Here is a 22,339-nt window from a genome sequence, read left to right as displayed (position 1 = left end):
CAAGAAGTCGTGAATGTGAATGAAAAATTGACCTGGCTAAAGAAAACCCTCCAACTGTCTCCAACTATCTATGAGCTGCAAGGAATGAATGAAGAGTCAAATGATGTTGGACTCACGAGCCATCAAACCTGCCCTCTGGATGTAAAGGTATTTTCAGTCTTGAAAATATAATATTTTGGCAAATTTGAGCAGTTGCTTTGTATTTTACAGCTTGCACACTGTACCACATTATGTCCTCCGTGAAGTAGGAGTGAAGATCTGCTAAAATAATTATGTTAAATCTGACATCAGACTTTATCAATTTGTTAAAGAGGTCCTAAAATAAAAAATACAGTATATTACATTACTCCAGTCTGCACATTGAGGATCAGCTGACATGTGTCTTCTGCATAACAAAAGAATAAAGATACAGCAAATGTGAACTTCAGACTATTTTTGCTCTGAGAGTGAAACTTTCAGTTAGAAGGGCAGATTTTTACTGGTTTTAACACTGCAGATAAACAAAGGTGAACACGGTGATTCTTCATCGTATTGCATTGGTACATCCAGATCGACAGTACACGTCAGTCACATAATAACAGGAACATCAAAATGAAGTGTCTCAATAAGGCTTTTTTCCCCCCCACAAAGTGCAAAAGCAGCTTAAGTGAGTCCAAGTCACTATAAGTGTCTGAAACTGGACTGCACAGATGGAAAAAAAAAAAAACACAACATAGTGCTCTGATGAAGGTTGTTCTCACGTTGAAGAAGATTGAACTCTCATCAGGACAGAGCTGCTTCATCATTGGACAAATGTCTTGTCTCACGTTGAACTGACTTGCATTTGCAGTGGCCATGCATTCCATGATTTACTGGATCTAATCCACATCTGTAAAATAGAGCAGAGCAACCACAACTCTTCACTCAAATGAGGTGTGGTCTATATCTTCTTTGTCTTTTTCCCTCTTGATGTAAGCCCATGAGGTTTGGTTTATCAAAACAAGATGGAGGATGATTCCTTGAACTATTCTCTGATTATTCTCCGCTGCTCACTGAATTTGTTGTACCTATATTACCTGCAAAGTGTAATTTTAACACGTAATAGTGTAATGGACCAAAGAATCTGTGTCTTAAGTTTGAAAATGACTAAACCCTATATGTACTAATCCAAAATTATATGGCAAATCATTTCTATCAAATAAGTAATACATACCTTGGTGGTGAAACCAAGGTGTTATTGGGACAAAATGTGTTTTAAAATAAATAAGTAAAATGTTGGGAATGACATTTTTAGAAATTAAAGTATGCTCACATGTGACATTTTGGACACTTTGTAGGACACTTATGGCCACTACATGCGATTTAAAGGAGCTAAAAACAAGTAGCACGCCACCTGAGCAAACTAATAATCCTGCTATAACCCCCATAATATATAAGAAATATATATAACTGTTGTTAACTGACTGCTCTAGCCAGTGGTGGAAGAAGTATTTCAATCCTTTATTCAAGAAAAAAGTAGCAATATCACTATATACTGTGAAAATACTCCATTACAAGTAGTCCTTCATTCAAAATATTACTTAAATAATCATGTATTTACAGCAAAATATACTTCAAGCATCAGAAGTAATACACATTATGCAGAGGAATGACCCCTGTTTTATTATTATATACTATATTACTTGTGTATTATTAATGATACATGTATGTGTAAACTGAATTTTAATTGGTTGAGAGGGATCTAATTTTAATTATTCCATATTCTAGGCCTATATATTATATCACCGGATTATAATTAGGCTACTGATGCTTTAATTAAATGTACATCACTTTTAAGGATGCACTGATCCGACATTTTCAGTCCCAATACCGATAACGATACCTGGGTTTTGGGTATCGGCCGATACTGAGTACCGATCCGATACCAGTGTTTAATTAATAATCTGTATGCCTCACTGTGTGGAAGTGACTGGGATCATTCTTTTATGTGTAAGGCAACATCAGGCTTGACTTAAATATTGCTTTCTTAACTTTGCAAAGCAAAATGTAATAAATAAATACATAGATAGAAATGTTTTAAACCAGCAACTTGGTAAAAAAAATCTTCAAAATTAACAGGAATTAAAATGAAGGTGTAAACATTTTTAATGCAGCAACAAATTGGTCAAAACTGAAACAGGAATACAAATTCCAGTATATAATGTATATAGTATATAAACATAGAATTGAATTGAATAGATTGGCTCCATTGTCACTGATACCGATCCAGCTATTTGAGTCAGTATCGGCCCGATATCCGATATCGGTGCATTCCTAATCACTTGCAGCTGGTAAAGGTGGAGCTAATTTCAACTACCTTATATACTACTTGGTAGCTTAATCCATAATAATACATCATTTATTAGTTGATTTATATTTTGTATTAATAATCTGCAAAGTAACTAATGTTGTCAATTAAATGTAGTGGAGTAAAAGAGTACAAAATAGTCCTCCAAAATGTAGTAGAAGTATAAAGTAGCAAGAAATGAAAATACTCAAGTAAAGTACCTCAACATGTAATTTATGTAGGGTACTTGAGTAAATGTACTCAGTTACTTTCCACCACTGCCTGCCTTTATTACACTCTCTCTTAAAGGGATAGGACAACCAAAATACAGAAAGAATACAGTCGGATGAGGATAAAGTTTGATTTTAATCAAGCTTTTTCCAGAGATTAATATTTGTATGGAGGTATAAGAGTTGGCAGTAAACACACCACTACTACTACCCTAGAGCAGTTACCTCTGCAGCCTTCAAACTCTCCTCTCCTGATGCTTCAAGGAGCACCTGTTATCCCGGCATCCTTTGCGTATCCTGCTGGTTTACAAAGCACTAAATGGTTTAGGGCCAAAATACATTTCTGATCTTCTGCTATGTTATGAACCATCCAGACCTCTCAGGTTCATCTGGATCAGGTCTGCTTAGTGTCACCAGAGTCACAACTAAACATGCAGAAGCAGCGTTCAGTTTTTATGCACCAAATATTTGGAACAAGCTCTCAGAAAACTGCAGGACCAACTCCAACTCTGAGTTCTTTTAAATCAAAGCATCAAACTTTCCTGTTTGCTGCTGTCTTTTATTAAACCAGATAATGATCTTATACTGCACTAGAGCTTTTACTCTTGTGTGTTATACTCTATTTTAGCTTCTATCCTAGCTTTTTATTTCTAGCTTGTTTTTATTTTCTAATCTTTAATATTTTTATAACTGTTTTAATTATGTCTTAATTTTCTTTTGCACTTTGTCGCAATGTTCTTGAATGTTTATGTAAAGCACTTTGAATTGCCCTGTTGCTGAAATGTGCTCTACAAACAAAGCTGCCTTGCCTTGCCTATAAGAGGAGTCACTATGGTGTATTGTAATTGATAAAAAAAAATTCCATTTAATTTTGAATTTCTCTAATTTCTTTCTATGTTTTTATAACTGTTTTAATTATGTCTTAAAGGGACTATTTGTAACTTTGTACGTGCATAAATGTAGCGGGTCGTCACACATGCACGCTCGCATGTGCGCGTTCGCGTGTAGCCGCTGTACCCTCCTCCTCTGCCTGCTCGCCTTCACTCAGACAGCTCAGCTCGCTCCACCTCTAGACGGAAATAACTGCTGCAGCTCCTCCAGACCAACAGAGGTTTTCCGTGTCTTGTGAAGTGACGGAGCTCTACAGAGATTTACGTTGTCTTCTCGTTACCGACCAGGTGCCGGTGTCTCCTCTGCTCTCTCCGGCTGCGGGCGGAGAGAGCAGAGGAGACATGCTGCAGAGCTCCGCTGCCTCAGCCTGCACATAGGCAGGAAAAGCCAACACTAGGATCAGATCTAAATCCTGTTCATGGAGAGACCTTCGTCTGGTCAGCTAACATTACTGCCAAGCAGCTGAAATATAGAGTGATATTGTGGTTTTAGCTGACGTGTGTCGCCTCACTGTTTTGAGTGATGCTCGTTCAGGTATATTGAGAGCGAGCAAGCGCGAGCCCGACGCTGACTTTCGTTGATTTCACGGCCACAGGTGTCGCTGTTAAGAAGCATTTCTGAAAGTTACAAATAGTCCCTTTAATGTTCTTTTGTTTCAAATATTTTTATTAGGAAGCATGTGCATGTCAGTGATACAGACTACTGTGGGGTGTGTATCATGCCTCATTTTTGATATGTATCAACAAAAACAGACAATACTAGGAACTATGGGCAAACAAAAATGGAGACAAGCAAATACAAAGAACATAAGTAGTTAAAGGAAAAAATAAATAAATAAATAAAACACAGACAACACCCTAAAGCACACAAATCAGGGAGACATTGTCTTAATGTTCTTTTGCACTTTGTCGCAATGTTCTTGAATGTTTATGCAAAGCACTTTGAATTGCCCTGTTGCTGAAATGCGCTCTACAAATAAAGCTGCCTTGCCTTGCCTATAAGAGGAGACACTATGGTGTATTGTAATTGATACATTGTTTTTCCATTTAATTTTGAATTTCTCTAATTTCTTTCTTTGTTTTTATAACTGTTTTAATTATGTCTCAATGTTCTTTTGTTTCAAATATTTTTATTAGGAAGCATGTGCGTGTCAGTGATACAGACTTCTGTGGGGTGTGTATCATGCCTCATTTTTGATATGTCTCAATAAAAACAGACAATACTAGGAACTATGGGCAAACAAAAATGGAGACAAGCAAATACAAAGAACATAAGTAGTTAAAGGAAAAAATAAATAAATAAATAAATAAAACACAGACAACACCCTAAAGCACACAAATCAGGGAGACATTGTCTTAACCCTCCTATTATCTTTGGGGTCAATTTGACCCCATTCAATGTTTAACGTCTCTAAATAAATGATTGACATCATTTTTTTTGCTTCATATTTAATGACTTTTCCTAATTTAATGGGAACAACTGGGTAAACATAAAATTAAAATGATGATATGTTTTCAATGTCCTGTACACATGCTGTACGCATCGGTGTTCTTTGGGGTCAATTTGACCCCAGGCTGTTTTAGCTGTATAAAACATATAAGAAATATCAACATTTTACACACATTTGTTTTGGATGATATTGAGGTCACTATAACATGCAACTTTATAATCTTCAAAAAGCTTTAGGGCCCTAACCTAACATAACCATAACTGTAGTAGTGCAAGAACCACTGATAGTTCACACGACATGGGGGAGGGGAAACATCAATCGAGAACTTTGATATTTCCCCACGCTTTGGGGGCGGCAAAATATGGTTCCTGTGAAGATACTGATTTTATTTAAAGGGCTATTTAGGTAGTCAACAAACAAACATAAAGTACCTGACACATAAACTTGGGTAACAATTTTAATTATAATCATTTTCTGGAGGTTTAAATTGCTGGGGTCAAATTGACCCCAAGGATAAAAGATGTTAGTAAATTTGAAGGTAACAGGAGGGTTAATGTTCTTTTGCACTTTGTCGCAATGTTCTTGAATGTTTATGCAAAGCACTTTGAATTGCCCTGTTGCTGAAATGTGCTCTACGAATAAAGCTGCTTTGCCGTGCCTATAAGAGGAGTCACTATGGTGTATTGTAATTGATACGTTTTTTTTCCATTTAATTTTGAATTTCTCTAATTTCTTTCTTTGTTTTTATAACTGTTTTAATTATGTCTTAATGTTCTTTTGTTTCAAATATTTTTATTAGGAAGCATGTGCATGTCAGTGATACAGACTACTGTGGGGTGTGTATCATGCCTCATTTTTGATATGTATCAACAAAAACAGACAATACTAGGAACTATGGGCAAACAAAAATGGAGACAAGCAAATACAAAGAACACAAGTAGTTAAAGGAAAAAATAAATAAATAAATAAATAAAACACAGACAACACCCTAAAGCACACAAATCAGGGGAGACATTGTCTTAATGTTCTTTTGCACTTTGTCGCAATGTTCTTGAATGTTTATGTAAAGCACTTTGAATTGCCCTGTTGCTGAAATGTGTTCTACAAATAAAGCTGCCTTGCTTTACTACCCTAGAGCAGTTAACCTCTCCTGTTGTCAATTAAATGTAGTGGAGTAAAAGAGTACACGAAAGTCTTCCAAAACACCACTACAACTACAACTAGAGCAGTCACCTCTCCAGACTTCAAACTCTCCTCTCCTGATGCTTCAAGGAGCACCTGTCATCCCGGCATCCTTTGCGTGTCCAATATGGAGGAACTGGTGGTGGAGGTCCGTGGCTCCAACGGGGCGTTTTACAAGGTAAATACTCTCAAATACGTATCAATCCAGCCTCGAAACACACACATAGTCACTTTAAACTATGCAGTATATTGTTAGCTGAAAGCCTCAAGTAACCACGGCAACAGTTCCAGACTCTCTGTGAAGCCAGCAGCTGCGTTAGCCGTTAGCTCGCACTAGCATTGCTAGGCAACGTTAGCTCGCTCGAGCTAGCATCGCTCGCTAGCTTTACACCAACTTGTCACCTTATATCGACCTTTCTTCGTATTTATAGTGGACGAAACAACATATTATGTTAGGAATATCTAAAGCGCGTCTTATTAGTGGAATATATGATTGATAAATGCTTTTTTATTAAGTGTACGTGACGTAAAAGTTAGCTAACTTGCTAGCTAGTTGCATCAACTGTTGACGTCACAAGATGTGCTGCTCAAGTAAATATCTGCTGCTGATTGTGACTCTATATGTCATGTATTTGAGTTATTAGAGCTGTTGATGATCTATCTTATTAACATAGGTATAGTATGTGATGTTTAGGAGGCACCGTGGCTCGTTATGACAGTGATTTTGAGCTCTATTATTTGATACTTCATCATGTTGAAGCTATTTTTTGTGTGTGTTCGTGTGAGCCAGCTGTTCCTTGTCAATCCTGACCAGCTGGCATGCCAGGAGAGGGGTCACTGATACCGTAGACTTAAAAGCTATTTCTAGACCTTGCTGTATGCAACAGTCCCTTCTCTTCTTCTCCTGTGCTTCCTCTCTCCTTCACTCGTCTCCCTCCTTTCCTTCTTTCATTTTTCCTTTCTAGCCTCACCTCAATTCCTCACATGACTCGTCCTGCACGAGTGTTTGATACTGTCCCACTGCTCACTGAATTTGTATATCCTCCTGAGACCCAGCCCATTGATATATGTCCTCTGTAGTGGACATTTTGTCCACATGCATATCCTCCTACTCTTTTGATCTACTCTATCAAGTCCTGGTGTATTGTAAAGAGGACATCCTAGGCTTTCCAGTGATATGGCATGTGTTTGTTTTTAATCAATTTGAATGTATTCTTGGTTTAATATCACTCTACAGCCATAATATGTTCATTTTTTTGTCTTTATACACTGAAATAGTCCTGTAGTCCACTACAGTGGACAATGCAAATACAGTTTAACAAGCCCTAAATTGTTAAGATTTTTTTTTAACCCTAAATAGGAAGGAAATCACAAATTTTTTTTTTATTGGAAGACACTTGTTTTTAACTCGGTTCCCAGGAGGATATTACCTGCAAAGTGTCATTTTAAGACGTAATAGTATAGGTTTAAGAGATGGACCAAAGAATCTGTGTCTTCAGTTTGAAAATGACTAAACCCTATATGTACTAATCCAAAATGATATGGCAAATCATTTCTATCAAATAAGTAATACATATCTTTGTGGTGAAACCAAGGTGTTATTGGGACAAAATGTGTTTTAAAATAAATTAGTAAAATGTTGGGAATGACATTTTTAGAAATTAAAGTATGCTTACATGTGACATTTTGGACACTTTGTAGGACACTTATGGCCACTACATGCGATTTTAAAGGAGCTAAAAACAAGTGGCACGCCACCTGAGCAAACTAATAATCCTGCTATAATCCCCATAATATATAAGAAATATATAACTGTTGTTAACTGACTGCTCTAGCCAGTGGTGGAAGAAGTATTTCAATCCTTTATTCAAGAAAAAAGTAGCAATATTACTATATACTGAGAAAATACTCCATTACAAGTAGTCCTTCATTCAAAATATTACATAACTAAATCATGTATTTTCAGCAAAATATACTTCAAGCATCGGAAGTAATACACATTATGCGGAGGAATGACCCCTGTTTTATTATTATATACTATATTACTTGTGTATTATTAATGATTCATGTATGTGTAAACTGAATTTTAATTGGTTGAGAGGCAGCTAATTTTAATTATTCCATATTCTAGGCCTATATATTATATCACTGGATTATAATTAGGATACTGCTAAACTGACTCCTTTCTTTCTTTTATTTTCCTTTTTAGCCTCACCTCAATTCCTCACAGAGGAATGCTGTTTGACACTGTGTCCCACTGCTTTTCCTCTGTTAACCCAACCCTGGTTTCATGACTCATTTGGTCCACTTCCCTCCCTCCCTTGTCAGACTGAATCTTGAGTTTTATGTCTGTGTGATTCTGTTTGTTTTTAAAATGTAATCTAATTGAAACCCCACCTTCAAACAAGAGGAGCTGGTGGCTTAAATTGCCTTTTTTTTTTTTTTTTTTTTTTTAAAGCTTATCACTTTGAAAATGTACAATGCTGGTGTGTGTTTACGGCCTGTCAATAAGCTTATTTACAGCTAGGTTTGAATTGTTTATGATATACAAAAGACAGTGGAAAACAATTCATACACTCAATTAGAACTGCAGCTAATGTTTTTTATTATTATTGATTAATTCGCAGATTATTCATTATTTTTTTCTTTTACAAAGTAGCATAACATACCCATTACAATTCATCAGATCTCTCAAATTGTATGTTTAATTTGACCAAGTTTGTCCAAAACACAAAGATATTCAGTTAACTATCATACATGGCAAATAATAGTGAGAAATCCTCACATTTGAGAAGCTGCAACCAGAGAATATTTGGCATATTTTCATGAAAACTACCAATCATTAATAATAATAACTAGCCTAATTGTTTCAGCACTACACTCAACATCTATTGCACATTCGAAATACTGTTGATGACAAATTGACATAATGGCTTTTAAAGCTTCATTTCAAATTAAAAAAAAAAAAAAAAAAAAAAAATCCTACTTTCTCCTTGTGGTCTCTAGTCACACACACACACACACACACAGATGCTATAGGTGTTATTTGCTCTTATTTTAAGATGTCTGCTGCTGAGACTAATGTTGACAATCAAAAACAGTGGGGTTGAATGGAGTTTTGTTTGATTCCCAAAAGCATTGAAAAGTGACATGAAAACTGTCTGTTACTCTCGATAATCAGCAGAACTTGCTGTGAATAGTCTTAGTTGTGAACTATTGTCTACCTTGGCCAAAACTTATATGCACACTGACAAACAAGTTAGATTAAAGGTAAAAAATATATGTATTCATGTGCACTTTACATTGCACATCTCAAGCTTGTAATTGAGCTGTCAATGCCTTTTTTAATATATATTTTTTTATTTCCATCACAAAGGAGAGAACTCAATCAAAGTCAACTCTTTCTGCGCTGTACAGTCAGTGTAATATGTATTATGTGTTTACCCTGTCTGTGTCTCTGTCTGTCTTGCAGGGCGTTGTCAAAGACATCCACGATGACTCTCTCACCATTGCCTTTGAGGACAAGTGAGTCTCTCTTTCTCCTGTATTCCAGCTGTTTTCATAAAACATGTTAAGGTCAACATTTTAAGACAAATGTAGGACCATGTTTTAACAAGGTGAGAAATTACTATCTTATTTTCAGTTGGCAGCCAGAGCGCCAGGTGCCCTTCAGTGACGTCAGGATGCAACCAGCCGCTGACAGCAAGAAGGAGATCGGAGAGGGCGAGGAGGTGGAGGTGAGGAGGACACACATGTAGTCTTCTTTTTTTCTTTCCTCGTTTTCTTCCTTATCCCTTTGTTTGTATCTCACTCTGTTTCTGTCTTGATCTCCTGTCAGATCCTCTCCAGAGCCAACGATCAGGAGCCTTGTGGTTGGTGGCTGGCTAAAGTCCGCATGATGAAGGGATCTGTGAGTATTGTTCCTTATGAAGACACACTTCTATACTATACACTCAATATTTATGTGCAAATGAATACTAAAAGTATTAAAGTCTTACTGATATTCTATTGCAGCAGTATTTTCATTCTGCCAAAGTGACCAATTTTGCAGCTATCATTCTATAATACCATGTAACTAGCAGAGCGTTGAGTGAAGAATGTGGCTAAAATACAGTGCTATTTGAAAACCTAGTTTTCACTGTTGCCACAATTGCTATATACAGCATATACTAAAATGAATTAATGTTGGTTTCTTTATTTTACACACTGCCTGTCTGTCTTTTCAGTTCTATGTGATTGAGTATGCAGCCTGCGACGCGACCTACAATGAAATAGTGACCTTTGACCGTCTGCGTCCAGTCAACAGTAACAAGGCCATCACCAAGAACTCCTTCCACAAGTGCACTGTCCCTGTTCCTCAGGATCTACAAGAAGCGTATGTACAGCAGCTTTACACTAACAACAGTAGGGACGGATAAATCTTAAATTCACATGCCTGTTCTCTTCATAATTCATTCATTCCCTGATCTGGAGAAGGTTGTCCACACTTTTATCTCATCATGTCTCGACTATTGCAACTCCCTGTACACATGTCTCTTCCAAAAGTCTCTCAAAATCATTCAAAATGCTGCAGCTCGGCTCTTAACTGGCTCTAAGAAATGTGACCATATTACACCTATTTTAGCTTCTTTACATTGGCTACCTGTGTCTTCTAGAATCATTTTTAAACAAAGAACTAGCGGTGACGAAGGCCGCCCATTGAGTCTCCTCACGTGGCCTTCGTCTTGGCCAAATAGTTGCACTCGAACACACCGCAAAGACTACAGCCGACATCCAACTACCAAGTATGTGCGGCGCTTGCGTGAGATAAAATATCTCTCCACACCAGCAGGTTGCGGTAGTCTGTATTTGTCATACAAAAAGGGAAACCGGATGACCGAGGACTGCGGATAATACAAGCTGTTGTAATCATATGTACATGAAACAAAGCGGCCTCTGTCGACCATTTTCACACCACTCTCACTCACAACTTGGCTTCATTCCAGATGGCCATGTCGTAGTGAAAACATCATGGTACTGAAATGATCAGATGAGATGAAGATGAAAAATGAGAAGAGCCTTCTGTGTTTTTCCTCGTCGACTTCACTCGTTGCCTTGCTTTCCTCACTTTCGTTTTTACTTCTCGTGCACTGATTCGTTTAAGCTGAACCACCAATCGGAGTGATTTCTCTCACCAACGGGCGCCGCCGCCGATTAAACATGCTGAATCGGCCGGAAAAACTCAGGTACGGGCAGACTAGAGCCGACGGACGCTCACCGACGACCCCAAACTGTCTGACAGCCGACCGTCGGCTGGTGTGTCAGGGTCTTTAGAGCCCCCAGACTTTGGAACGCACTGTCTGAGGAGCTGAAACAGTGCCCCATTTTAAATCACTCCTCAAAATACACTTTTACAGAGCTTCTTTTAATTCCTGATTCTGATGCTTTTATATGTGTTTATTTTGATTCTAACTTATTTTTGTCTTTTTGTTTTTTAAATTACTTTTATTGTTTTTGTATTCATATTCGTAATCGCCCCTGTAATACTTGCTTTGCTGCCTGACACTTTGTCTCGTTGCCCCATGACTTTTGATTGTTTTGTTCTGTTTTATGTTCAGCAATTTGTAACTCTGTTTTTAAAAAGTGCTATATAAATAAAGTTATTATTAATTTTACTATTATTATAATTATAATAACATGCATATATACAGTAGTGTGCTTTGAGAGCTTTGCAATTCTCTTAAAGATTTCTCCAATCCCCTGTCAGCTGTATGTCAGATGTAGGGGTCAACCATTTGTTTACAGTACATATTAAAGTCATACATTTTTCTCATATTACAGGTGCCAGGGTGAGAACGCCCATAAGGACTTTAAGAAAGCCGTGGGAGCCTGTCGCATCTCGTACTGCCCTGAGACCAGCCAACTACTGATTATGGTAACTGGCTCGCCATAATCCTGTGCATCTACACTACTACATGATATGTCGCAACTTTGTCCTCCTCATGTTTGTACAGAGGAGGACTCAGCTATTCCTTTCCTTCTAGTCGTCATCAACAAGGAAGCAGCTCAACATATGTTAATTCTTTCTTTTATTTCCTCTGTGTGTGTGTATGTGTGTGTATAGTCCTACAATGAGTCGACAGTGAAGCGTGTGTCCTTGCTGAGTGACATGCACCTGCGCAGCATCAGGACCAAGCTGCTGCTGATGTCACGCAACCATGAGGCCACAAAACACCTGGAGGTCAGTTGGTTTAGTCACTGTTGTAACCTGGAGGTCACATAGGCAGCTGAGTAGCCTAGGAGGAGGGATGGGTGGTAACTTTGACCTGCTAATTTAAAAGTCAGTTGGTCACCATGGTTACATGATGGGCAGTTAGTAAACATATGACCATACCATATGAGGTTATGGTGTTAAACATTTTATATGAGCACTTATGGTGTGAAGTAATGGTAAATGAGTTGGTAGGAAAGAATTAGGGCGGTCCCGAATACCATTTTTGGGGCTTCGAAGCTCAAACTTTTGGTCATTATTTACTTATATTTTACTTTTCTTAGCTATTATATTCAAATGGGAGATGAGGACAAAAATCGTACTTCAAGGATTTTCCTTTTTATTGAAACAAAAACGACTATAAAATGTGCAATAGTCACATCAAATAAATTACAGTGATAACCAATAAAACAAATTTGCTCATATGTAGACCTATAAACACTAATGAATAGATAAATAGACTTTAGCCTATGCCGGCATATAAAATAAAAGACCTGGCTTTGTTGAGACTGTCTTGTCTATCGACCTCCTGAGCTCCGTTTTAGTTCCCAGGATAGTGCCACACCTACAGACAACAAACAGCGCTATACGTCTGAGAATAACTAATAACAATTAATGTTGATGCGTAATGAATAATGTGGGATTACTATTCCTTATTTCATGGGCTCATTTGGGATTTTTGAGATAATACATATATAATAATGAAAACAAAACAAAAAACGCTGAACAGTTGAAACTTCGAAGCATTTGGGTCAGCCTTATAAAGAATATTCTGATGGAAAGGCAACAATATGCAATATGGGCACTTTACTCTTCTTTTCACCATAAAATTCTGTCAAGCCAGCTTTTTTTAAGATGAATAACATTTTTGACACTTTGAATTATTTTCTGAATTTCTTATAACTTCTAATATCTGTCAGTTTTGGCTATAAAAATTAAGTTCAAGGATTGTGAATTAATTAAAACTAAAAGAAAGAACTAATAACAAATCAAACTTTGCTCTTGTGTTTGGGCAGAGCTCCAGGCAGCTGGTGTCGTCCTTCCAGGAGGAGTTTGTGGTGAGAGCGGATCTGATGGGCCTGGCCATCGGCAGCCACGGCAGCAACATTCAGCAAGCACGGAAAGTTCCAGGTGTCTCTGCCATCGACCTGGATGAGGAGACCGGCACTTTCAGGATCTATGGAGAGGTACGGTGTTGTGTGCTTGAGTGGCATGAGAGGGATGAGTGTTACAATGATGGGGAAAAGGAATGAATGAACAGACATCTCTTATATAACGACACATGTTGAGAGTAACAGAGTGGACATATTTAAACCTGTGTATATACTGAAACAAGTGTGTGGGAAAGTGTTCATGTTGCATTCTTATCATATCACCATCGTTATTTGTTGATATTTTTTGTGGATATGAGCATTATCTTGTTATGATTAAATAACTGTATTTGTATGTAGAACATACAGATGCTGTGCATCTGTGTGTTGAACGAATAACATCGAAAGTAACCTTGTGTTGTCTCTCAGACAGCGGAGGCAGTGAAGAAGGCCAGGAACTTCCTGGAGTTTCTGGAGGACTCTGTCGATGTGCCCAGGGCTCTTGTTGGTACGTAGTAGGGATGTCTCAGTATGGACATTTTCCCACTGGTGAATAAACTTGTGACAACAAAGGTGTTACCGATTACACCGGGCATTTTACAATAAAAGATGAGGCTCAATATGCAGAGCGCTTACTTTGATCATTAACGTCGGGTGGCTGTGCGTATGGCCTCTCCAGTCGAGCTTTCGCTGTGGGGCCGCACGTTTTCACCCGGCGCCGGTCCGCCGGGTGAAAAGTGTCTGCTCAAACATGCGGTTGATGCATGCTTGAGCAGACACTTTCACTTTCAGTTTGAAGCATCTGTCGTCCGACTGTGTATTGATAACACAGCGCTGATACGTGAAAATGAACTAAATGGATTTTCTTTCTATAAGAAAATCAAAACAACGGTGTAATGTAATTGGTGTACGCCCAAACAACATGCGACACCGGTTTCAACTAGTGCGGTAAGCCTAGTGTGTAGACACACATTTACTCCCTGAGCTGGAAATCCCCAAAACTTGTGTTTACTAGGAGCAGTCGTGGGGCAGACAAGGGGCCACATTGCAAGACAGTCATCTAATAGTCATTACAATATCTATGCAACTCCCTCATATACCATAGTTATTTACTCCATTATGAAGTGATTTCAGTTTTGTTAGTTCATCATCTCTTTGACTTGCAGCTGTGTTTCATCATTACTAATCACCCTCTCATCTTTTCCCTGCTCTGTGTCACTAGGCAAAGTGATCGGTAAGAACGGTAAGGTCATCCAGGAGATTGTGGACAAGTCCGGTGTGGTGAGGGTCAGGATAGAAGGAGACAATGACAACAAGCAGCCCCGACAGGAGGTAAGCCTGCTACTGCCACATCTGTACTGCTACTGATAAAGCTGCTTGTAGAGTACTGATAAGTGTCACCAATTCTGTTTACGCTACACAAATAATGTCAGTCCCATACTAACATGTGTGTGGCAATTTTGTGTTTTGTCGACACAGGGAATGGTCCCCTTCACCTTTGTCGGTACTAAGGAGAGCATTGGCAATGTTCAGGTCTTGCTGGAGTACCACATCTCTTACCTCAATGTAAGGATACCTTTATATGTGTGTCTGTGTGTGTGTGTGTGTGTGTGTGCTGAATAACGAAAAAGGGGCTTGCATTTGATGCATGTTTGTGTATGTTTTTGCCAATTATTTGCTTTCACTCAATGCCACTGCCTCTTAATGCATCTTCTGGCCAACCAACCAATGTTTCAATCACTTGGCACTGGCTGCATGAAGTGGCACAATGGACACATCATTTCCATACATAAGGCATTCCTAACTGGCATTTACTTGGCCATCAGCATGTCTATAGCGCTTCATACGCTTTGCTAAAGTCTAAAGAGTAACGGGGCTTTGCTTTTGTGCTGTGCAGGTACTTAAATATGTAAAACCAATCAGTAATTATAAATTATTTTAATATGAATAACAAACACCTAAGGATGTCTCATACAAAATGTAAAAAATACTCACTATATGTTTGTATGTAGTAAATACAAGGATTATCAAGGTTCTCCACACAGTAGCATTTTATCGTGTAAAGAGCACCTTTTCTAACATCAGAAATATTTTACACACTTCTGAAATGCAATACTAAAATTTGTGGAGGAAGAGCAGAAGCCATATATTTGATGGGTGAAAAGATGAATCACAGCTTTAAGGCAGTTACAATGGTGTCGGGAAACGGTAGTGGGGTTTTACGCTTTCTGGTGTCACCGGTGGCCCAACCGTAAAACGTACTGCGGAAGAGACAAAGATGGGGACAAACCATGGATGTATAAAAAGAACTGGATACTGCGTTGAAGGCGGGCTCCCATTCATTCCTATGAGAGCTGCTCGGTGGCGCATGAAGCCAAAATGCCTCGACTGCCGAGTGATAAAGTACCCGGATCATCCGGCGATCTTCCGCATCCATTGGGCCCATACAGAAGGCGCAGTAGCGTTTCCTTTAACCCAGCCCTCTGTCCAGCCTCGGTCTGGGGCTCATTCACATGAACGGAGGAAGGGAAATAACTCTGGATTCGGCTATTAATGCATTTTACAACTTTTAGGGCCTAATGATTTAAATAAGGGCTATCCAAGTGTTCATACTGGGAAGTTGATTTACCTAAAAAAAATGATCCGCCGACTTACAAACGTCTATTTCCCAATGTAAGTCTATGGGGAAAAAGTATTTTTGGCCCCAATGGCATCTCGTGATGGACACGGAAGTTATAGTACCACCGTTTGGCCACTACGAAAATTTGCATCAAAGCCCGGCGCTCTTCCTGGGGGGCTTGGGACAAATGCCAACCGCGCTCTCTGTCTCTCTCACGTGTGCGCTCACCCTGCAAATGTAAAAAAGAAAAGGTAACACAAAGTCTACGGATATTACAGTAAAAAAACATTTGGTTTATGAATTGAATGCATGTGATGTGAATAAATCAATGGATATGTATAAGTTACAAATGTTCTTTTTAATAAAATGTGAGCTCATTTATAATTTAATAATTTCCGTGGTGTTTTGTTTATGCCACGCATCACTTTTAATCTTGGAAATAATTTGTATTGTAGAAGAAAAAAAACTAATTGGGACGGCCAACATTTACTTTGGTATGGTTTAAATTGTATTTCGGGACGATTTGGGACGGTGGTGAAAGAAGTTAAGTTCGAGCCCTGTTTTGCAGCGTCAGAAAAACAACAGATCTTTTTTGAGTTTATTCTGTTTTGAGGCTCACAGCTCAGTCAGTCACAGTTTGATGGAGATGTTTGAGGGAGAAATCCACTGCACAAGCAGAGGAGTGCAAGGAGCTGAAGTTACTTTGAAGAAAATATCCTCCCAGACATTGACTTGAAGTTTTAAATACTGACCAGCTGGTCATATAGTTTATTACCACCTCTAGTAAACAATTTCCTGGCGGGAATACCTGGGTATTATTATTATATTTTCAAGGTTAATTGTGAATGCCATACAATTGTATGATAATCTTCATGGATAATCACTTTGCTGTTCTGCGGTGTGAATTTCACTGTGTACGTTTTGCACTTTGTATGTACGGATGTGTTTGTCCTGTTTTGTGCATGTTCTGTGCTGTGGTGGTGCTTTGTGTGTGTTTGTTTTGCACGGTGTGTGTGTAGGACATGGTGGAGCTGCTTGCGGAAGGCCAGCAGCTAGAGGAACAGCTGAGGCAGATTGTGGATTATACACAGGGAAGCAGCCTAGCAAGATTCAGAATAAGCAGCACAAGGCACAATGGATGTGATGTGTGTATGATGATTATGCATGTGTATGCAGCGATGACCCCTTCATAAGAAACAATATATTTCTCAGACATTTTCTGTGTTCTGTTTCTTGCTTTTCCTTTTGTCTCGTTTTCTTTCTCGTTATTCTCACCGTTTCCCCTTATTTCTTTTTCCCCTCTAGGAAGTTGAGCAGCTTCGTCTGGAGAGGATGCAGATTGATGAACAGTTACGTCAGATCACCCAGAGTCACCGCCCCGGAGAGAGAGGAGAGAGAGGAGAGAGAGGAGAGAGAGGAGAGAGAGGAGAGAGAGGGGAAAGAGGGGAAAGAGGAGGAGGGCATAATACAGATGGCAGTGCCAATGCCTCCTCGTCCTCTCTACATGGCAGTCGCTCCTACAACAGTCGAGGGCGCGGGCGTAGAGGCCACGGCCACAGCTCTGGACATGGTAAGCACCTTTATACGCAAATATTCAACAAAAAATAATCACCTTATTTGCTGCAGGATACTGTGGTGTTTAAAAGTTGTGAACAAAATGTGCCATTTGCGCAAGAAATCCTAATATTTCCTAACCTTTCTGTGTGGCGGTCTCTCTCCTGTGCTTGATTCTTCCAGGAACCAACTCAGAGCAGTCCAACGCCTCTGAGACAGATTCAGAGCGCAGGGATGAGCTCAGTGACTGGTCCCTTGCTGGAGAAGATCAGGACAGGTGAGTTTTAACAAACCCAAACATGTACAAAAGCGTCATGTGTGAACTTCACAAAGATGCTCACCGATGCCTCGCAGACACATTCCAGATATCTAGCATGCTAAATATCTGGACCTGTCGGGGACTCAGGCCACGAGCTACAGCCAATGAGAGCGCGAGACACGGGTTGAGGGGAAACCTGGGGGAGGAGCCTGCAACAATAGGAACTTACTGTATGTTTTTGCATTTGCAACACCGAGCAAAGTTATTGTTGCACCTAAAGGAATAAATAGTAAAATTGATGTGTGGAAACCGGTGGGCTATTTTGTAAATTTGCCAACGACAATATCAGCAATGTGTCTCGCGTATGGTATCACGCCATTTACCGTGTATCTCTCGCGTGTGTTTTCGTGGCAAAATGTAGTTTGGAAACCTCATCGGGGATTTCTCCTGGTGAAAGATCTTGTAGTGTGTGACCCCCTGTCGCCCGTCAATCATGTAGTGTGGAAACCACAACGACTTAAAAAACAGTACTGCGATCTTACCACTTTGAAAGTCATCTAGTGTGAACTTAGCTTAACATGCACATACACATTTTTATCGATTGACTTACTGACTTACAGGGAGAGGGAGAGAGGCCAGCGACCACAGAGAGATGGCCGCAGGAGGCCTGGACCCGGCAGAGGTCGAGGAGGGCCCGGAGGATGGGGGAGAGGAGGAAGAGGAGGGTACAACAACAGCTCTGGTAAAATTCACTCCTCGAGGAAGCATTCATCTGGTAAAAGTCTCGTCATATGGTAGTTTGAGTCTAGATATAACGTATTTTCTGTGAATCTGACTTGGCAGCAGGACTTCGGGACAACGAGGACAACAACGCCTATGGAGCCGCAGAGACAAACACAGAGACAGACCAGACAGCTGATACAGATGCTAGCGAGTCCAACTTGCCCGCAAACCGCCGCAGAAGATCCCGACGGCGCAGAACAGACGAAGACACCACGCTGATGGATGGCATGAGCGAGTCGGACAACGCCTCAATGAGTGAAAATGGAATAGGTAGGGTAGTCGTGTTATTTGGAAAGATCATTTGACAAGACTTCCTCATGCGCACACAAACTCAAACAGTGTATACATGTAAAACATTGTTGTCAGAGTACATTAATCACAAGTGCTTTAGCAGAATATCTTTGTAAAAAAGTCTGTCATACATTTCTTAGAGCTAACAGTGCTGTTTTTAGCTGTCGGAGCTGTGCAGAATGTGCAGCAGTGCATCATTTCCCATTTGAAGTGTTAAAGGAGCCTGTGCAGTTCAAAGACGGGTCTCTGGTTTAAAGGCAATTTAAGCCCCAAATCCCTCTCTTTGTGATGACCTGACACCCTTAGATGACTCAGAAGTTAAACCTCAGCGTCGTAACCGTAGTCGACGTCGCCGCATCCGCCTGCCTGAGGAGAGGCAGCCAGGTAACCATGGCAACTGCCAGTAAACCCCTCCCCTGAACAGTCCTCCTAATGGCATGGCTAAAAGGTGGCACACAAGACCTGTTTTTTTTCTTCGTGTGACACCAACAACATACTAAACCAAAAAGTTGTTAAAATCATTTAGATCTCTTTAATTACGTGGTAATAGTGTGTTGTTTGCTTTTGATTGATTAACGATCGGATGTGGTTGGTTGACTGACTAGCCAAAACTGTCCACACGGGTTTGCCCTGCAAAGTGAAAGTATGCATTTTCCTTTTTTTCTGTGGTGCAATACTCGTTCACTAACAACTAGGCTACAGCTTGTTTGTTTTCGCGTTGTCAGGCTGTCAATTACACCGGTGGCATTCCTGGTTTGTGTGGTGTGTCATAAAAAGCCTGACTTTAACATTAACATAACTTTTCTGTGAAGTTGTGTTGGTTGTCAAGTATACGTGGCCTCCAGTAAGGCTAGTGCACTAAACAAGAATAACTGCTACTGTAATATTCTCAAAACTGTCAAACATGCTTGCGTTCCACAGCAGTTGACCAACAATGGGGCAAATGTGAAAAATTATTTTCTCCATTCCTCATTTACAACTTCTGCTAACTCTCCACATTTACTACTAAACCACAGAGTGTGTGAATAAGTTAGATATGCTCAGTTTCACAACACTTGGCTTCTGTTATTCAAAGAAAACAATGTCATGATCAGTGGTTTTCTTTTCTGCTCTGTTGTCTTGTCTGTACAGTGACGGTGGCTGACTACATATCCCGGGCTGAATCTCAGAGCAGACAGACGACCACCACTAAGGACACCAAGAAAAACAAGGATGTGGTTAGTACCTAAATGTCGTGTTAATAAAATGTTATCAAACATTTGAAACCGTTTCAAGGAAGAAAAAAAGATTTTGATCAGATTTTGATGTAAAAATAATCTAATACAAAAAAATTTGTTGACATATATTTGCCATATAACAGAGAGAAATGTACAATTAACACAGGGAGGCAGGATTAAAACTGGGAAAATGTATTTTTCATTTCATGGGGACTTTAACCTGGATATTTTTCTACTTTTGAATGTAGATGCTGCTTCATGAAATGTTTTTTTTTTCCTGGCTACTTAGTTTGAATACATTAAAAGTGCATTATTTGTTCGTCCCACATTTTTGTTCAGGTTCAGGTGGACGCCATCGCTGAGGACAGCCCACCGTCTGCCCCGGCAACCACCAACGGTTCTAACAACGACCCGGGTGACAGCGAGTGCAGCAATGCCACCGGTGCTCCCGCTAAAGTCTCCTGCCACGGGGACTCTAACCCACAACCTGTTGTTAACGGACTCTCCTAGTCAGACCTGAGCAAAGGAAATGGTTTCAAATATTTGAAATTCTTTGGCTGCACTTGATTTAATCTCCCTGTCTCTGGAGCAGCCTTAAAAGCGAAACATTTAAACACAACATGCACTGTTCCTTTTTTATTTTACTTTACAAGTATTTGAAACCTGTTCCACTGCAGAAGTTTTAGAGGTCTGAACTTCAACCTCCCCTTTACACAAGTGTTCTGTCCAACTATTCATTTTACTACAGTTTTTTTTACAATAGTTCTTCCTGTACGAGCTTGCCAAAGATAGTCGAACACACACAGACTTATAGACGTCTACTTAACTGTACTTTTCGGTCCACTCTTCATTGAGAGCTCAGGAAGAGGTCAGACCGAATGCAGTATTTATAAAATGCAGACAGGGATTCCACTCAAACCCATACTATGGTATGAATGCAGCAGTTCTTTTTTTTAAATCAGTGAAAATAATATCATAGCAGGATTTTAGAAAGAAACACGTCTGCCTTTTACCAGGCGGACTCAGAAAGATGCTTCCACAACCTTTTTCAGGATGTTTTGTGCATCTGAAGTAGTTTGTAAATTAAGTATTCTGCACGAGCAGTACCACAGTGCAGATAGGTTTGTTGGAAACCCAAGTATGTTTGACATACACGTGATCATCTGTTGTGCCTTGAGAGTAGATTCAACATGTCGTTGCCTGGCTCCACACACCATCTGGAATCGTTTCACTTACTTCTGTGTTACTCGGTCACCGTCGCCCGCCACATATGTACCCTCACGGCACTGTAGGCAGGTGGAGACAAACACCGAAAGACCCTGAAAGGATTTCAGAGGCATATCTTTTTAAAATCAGGTGTCTATTCTTAATGTTTGTGGGGAAAATGAGTCCAGTTATCCTTTATATATATATATATATATAAATATATATCTGTTGAGGAGTTTGACATTAGCTGCTTTCTGTTTTTTCAATATGCAACCACTTTGGTCATACAAGAAATGTAATTACAGCGTGTCTGGAAAAGAAACAAACAATAGAAGAGTTGTTTTCTTTGCACTGAAACATAACCTTTTTCTGTTTTAAAAAGTTGATTGTAGTTGAGTCTGGAAACCGGCCTGTTACCGTTCAGTGCTGGACAGAGATGTAGCCATCAGCGCTGGGTTTCCTGGAAACATCTCATTGCTAAACATCCGACACTTTTCCAGCTAAATCAAAGAGACTCAAAGCACGTTTGCAGTAATCTTGGAGATTAATATCCCCTTTTAAATGCCCCTTATTGCAAAAGTCCTGTTTTGATTACCCTGGTGTTGAGATGCTTCTGGAAAACCAAGCCCAGGTGACGATGATGTCATTTTCATGGTTCTTCCACAGACCGGCTGGCTGGAAACTGGCCACGACTGTTCCACTAAGGAAGGAGATTTATTTGGTTTATTTATTTAAAACATGTACAGTATTTAAAAGTAAAAAAAGCAAAAAACAAGAGAAGCTCTTTGTTTTCTTGACACTAAAATATGCGTTTACCGAGGGTTTTCTTTTGAGACAAATGACAATTTGGACTACTGAGAGTTGTGACATCCCCAAGTGTTTTTGTTGGGTCAACTACAGTACGTTTTGTTTTTTTAAAAAGGATCATTCTGGTTGGTTGATGTGCAATATGTTTTGTATGCAGGTAGTTCTTAAATAAACTTGATCTTCCATGTAGATCTAAAACTCAA

The 22,339-nt window shown here is 39.5% G+C and overlaps 1 protein-coding gene and 1 long non-coding RNA gene across 6 annotated transcripts in view; one reads left to right on the top strand and one right to left on the bottom strand.

The window, feature by feature from the left end:
- Positions 1 to 6,600, bottom strand: part of LOC119488784 — a 23,661-nt gene extending 17,061 nt beyond the window's left edge. Inside the window, exons 1-2 of the long non-coding RNA XR_005207031.1 lie at positions 6,127 to 6,600; positions 2,761 to 2,786 (exon numbers count right to left, since the gene is read on the bottom strand). This is a non-coding gene — a long non-coding RNA (uncharacterized LOC119488784). The remainder of the gene's footprint in view (positions 1 to 2,760; positions 2,787 to 6,126) is intronic.
- On the top strand, positions 6,085 to 22,339 carry fxr1 (fragile X mental retardation, autosomal homolog 1). 5 transcript variants are annotated; one of them, XM_037770683.1, is made up of 19 exons: positions 6,085 to 6,236; positions 9,531 to 9,583; positions 9,702 to 9,795; positions 9,897 to 9,968; positions 10,285 to 10,433; positions 11,879 to 11,972; positions 12,162 to 12,278; positions 13,325 to 13,495; positions 13,829 to 13,907; positions 14,622 to 14,731; positions 14,879 to 14,965; positions 17,039 to 17,164; positions 17,325 to 17,589; positions 17,757 to 17,850; positions 18,453 to 18,574; positions 18,676 to 18,885; positions 19,213 to 19,290; positions 20,038 to 20,123; positions 20,463 to 22,339. In XM_037770683.1, exons 1-19 carry the CDS (start codon positions 6,186 to 6,188, stop codon positions 20,631 to 20,633), a joined length of 2,229 nt encoding a protein of 742 aa, XP_037626611.1. In that variant the 5' UTR covers positions 6,085 to 6,185; the 3' UTR covers positions 20,634 to 22,339. The 5 variants fall into 5 exon arrangements, with proteins under 5 accessions (XP_037626611.1, XP_037626610.1, XP_037626613.1 ...); XM_037770682.1 differs by having other exon boundaries at positions 14,870 to 14,965; XM_037770685.1 differs by lacking the exon at positions 17,039 to 17,164.

Source organism: Sebastes umbrosus, chromosome 5, assembly GCF_015220745.1.
Source record: "Sebastes umbrosus isolate fSebUmb1 chromosome 5, fSebUmb1.pri, whole genome shotgun sequence".
Classification (NCBI taxonomy): domain Eukaryota; kingdom Metazoa; phylum Chordata; class Actinopteri; order Perciformes; family Sebastidae; genus Sebastes; species Sebastes umbrosus.
This window is presented reverse-complemented; position numbering and strand designations above follow the sequence as displayed.

Bases quoted from the DNA above. Each gene is read 5' to 3' on its own strand.
- fxr1 (XM_037770682.1), top strand. From the start codon at position 6,186: ATGGAGGAACTGGTGGTGGAGGTCCGTGGCTCCAACGGGGCGTTTTAC. The intron at 13,496-13,828 runs GTACGGTGTTGT...GTTGTCTCTCAG, and splicing joins CTTTCAGGATCTATGGAGAG to ACAGCGGAGGCAGTGAAGAA. The intron at 14,966-17,038 runs GTAAGGATACCT...GTGTGTGTGTAG, and splicing joins ACCACATCTCTTACCTCAAT to GACATGGTGGAGCTGCTTGC.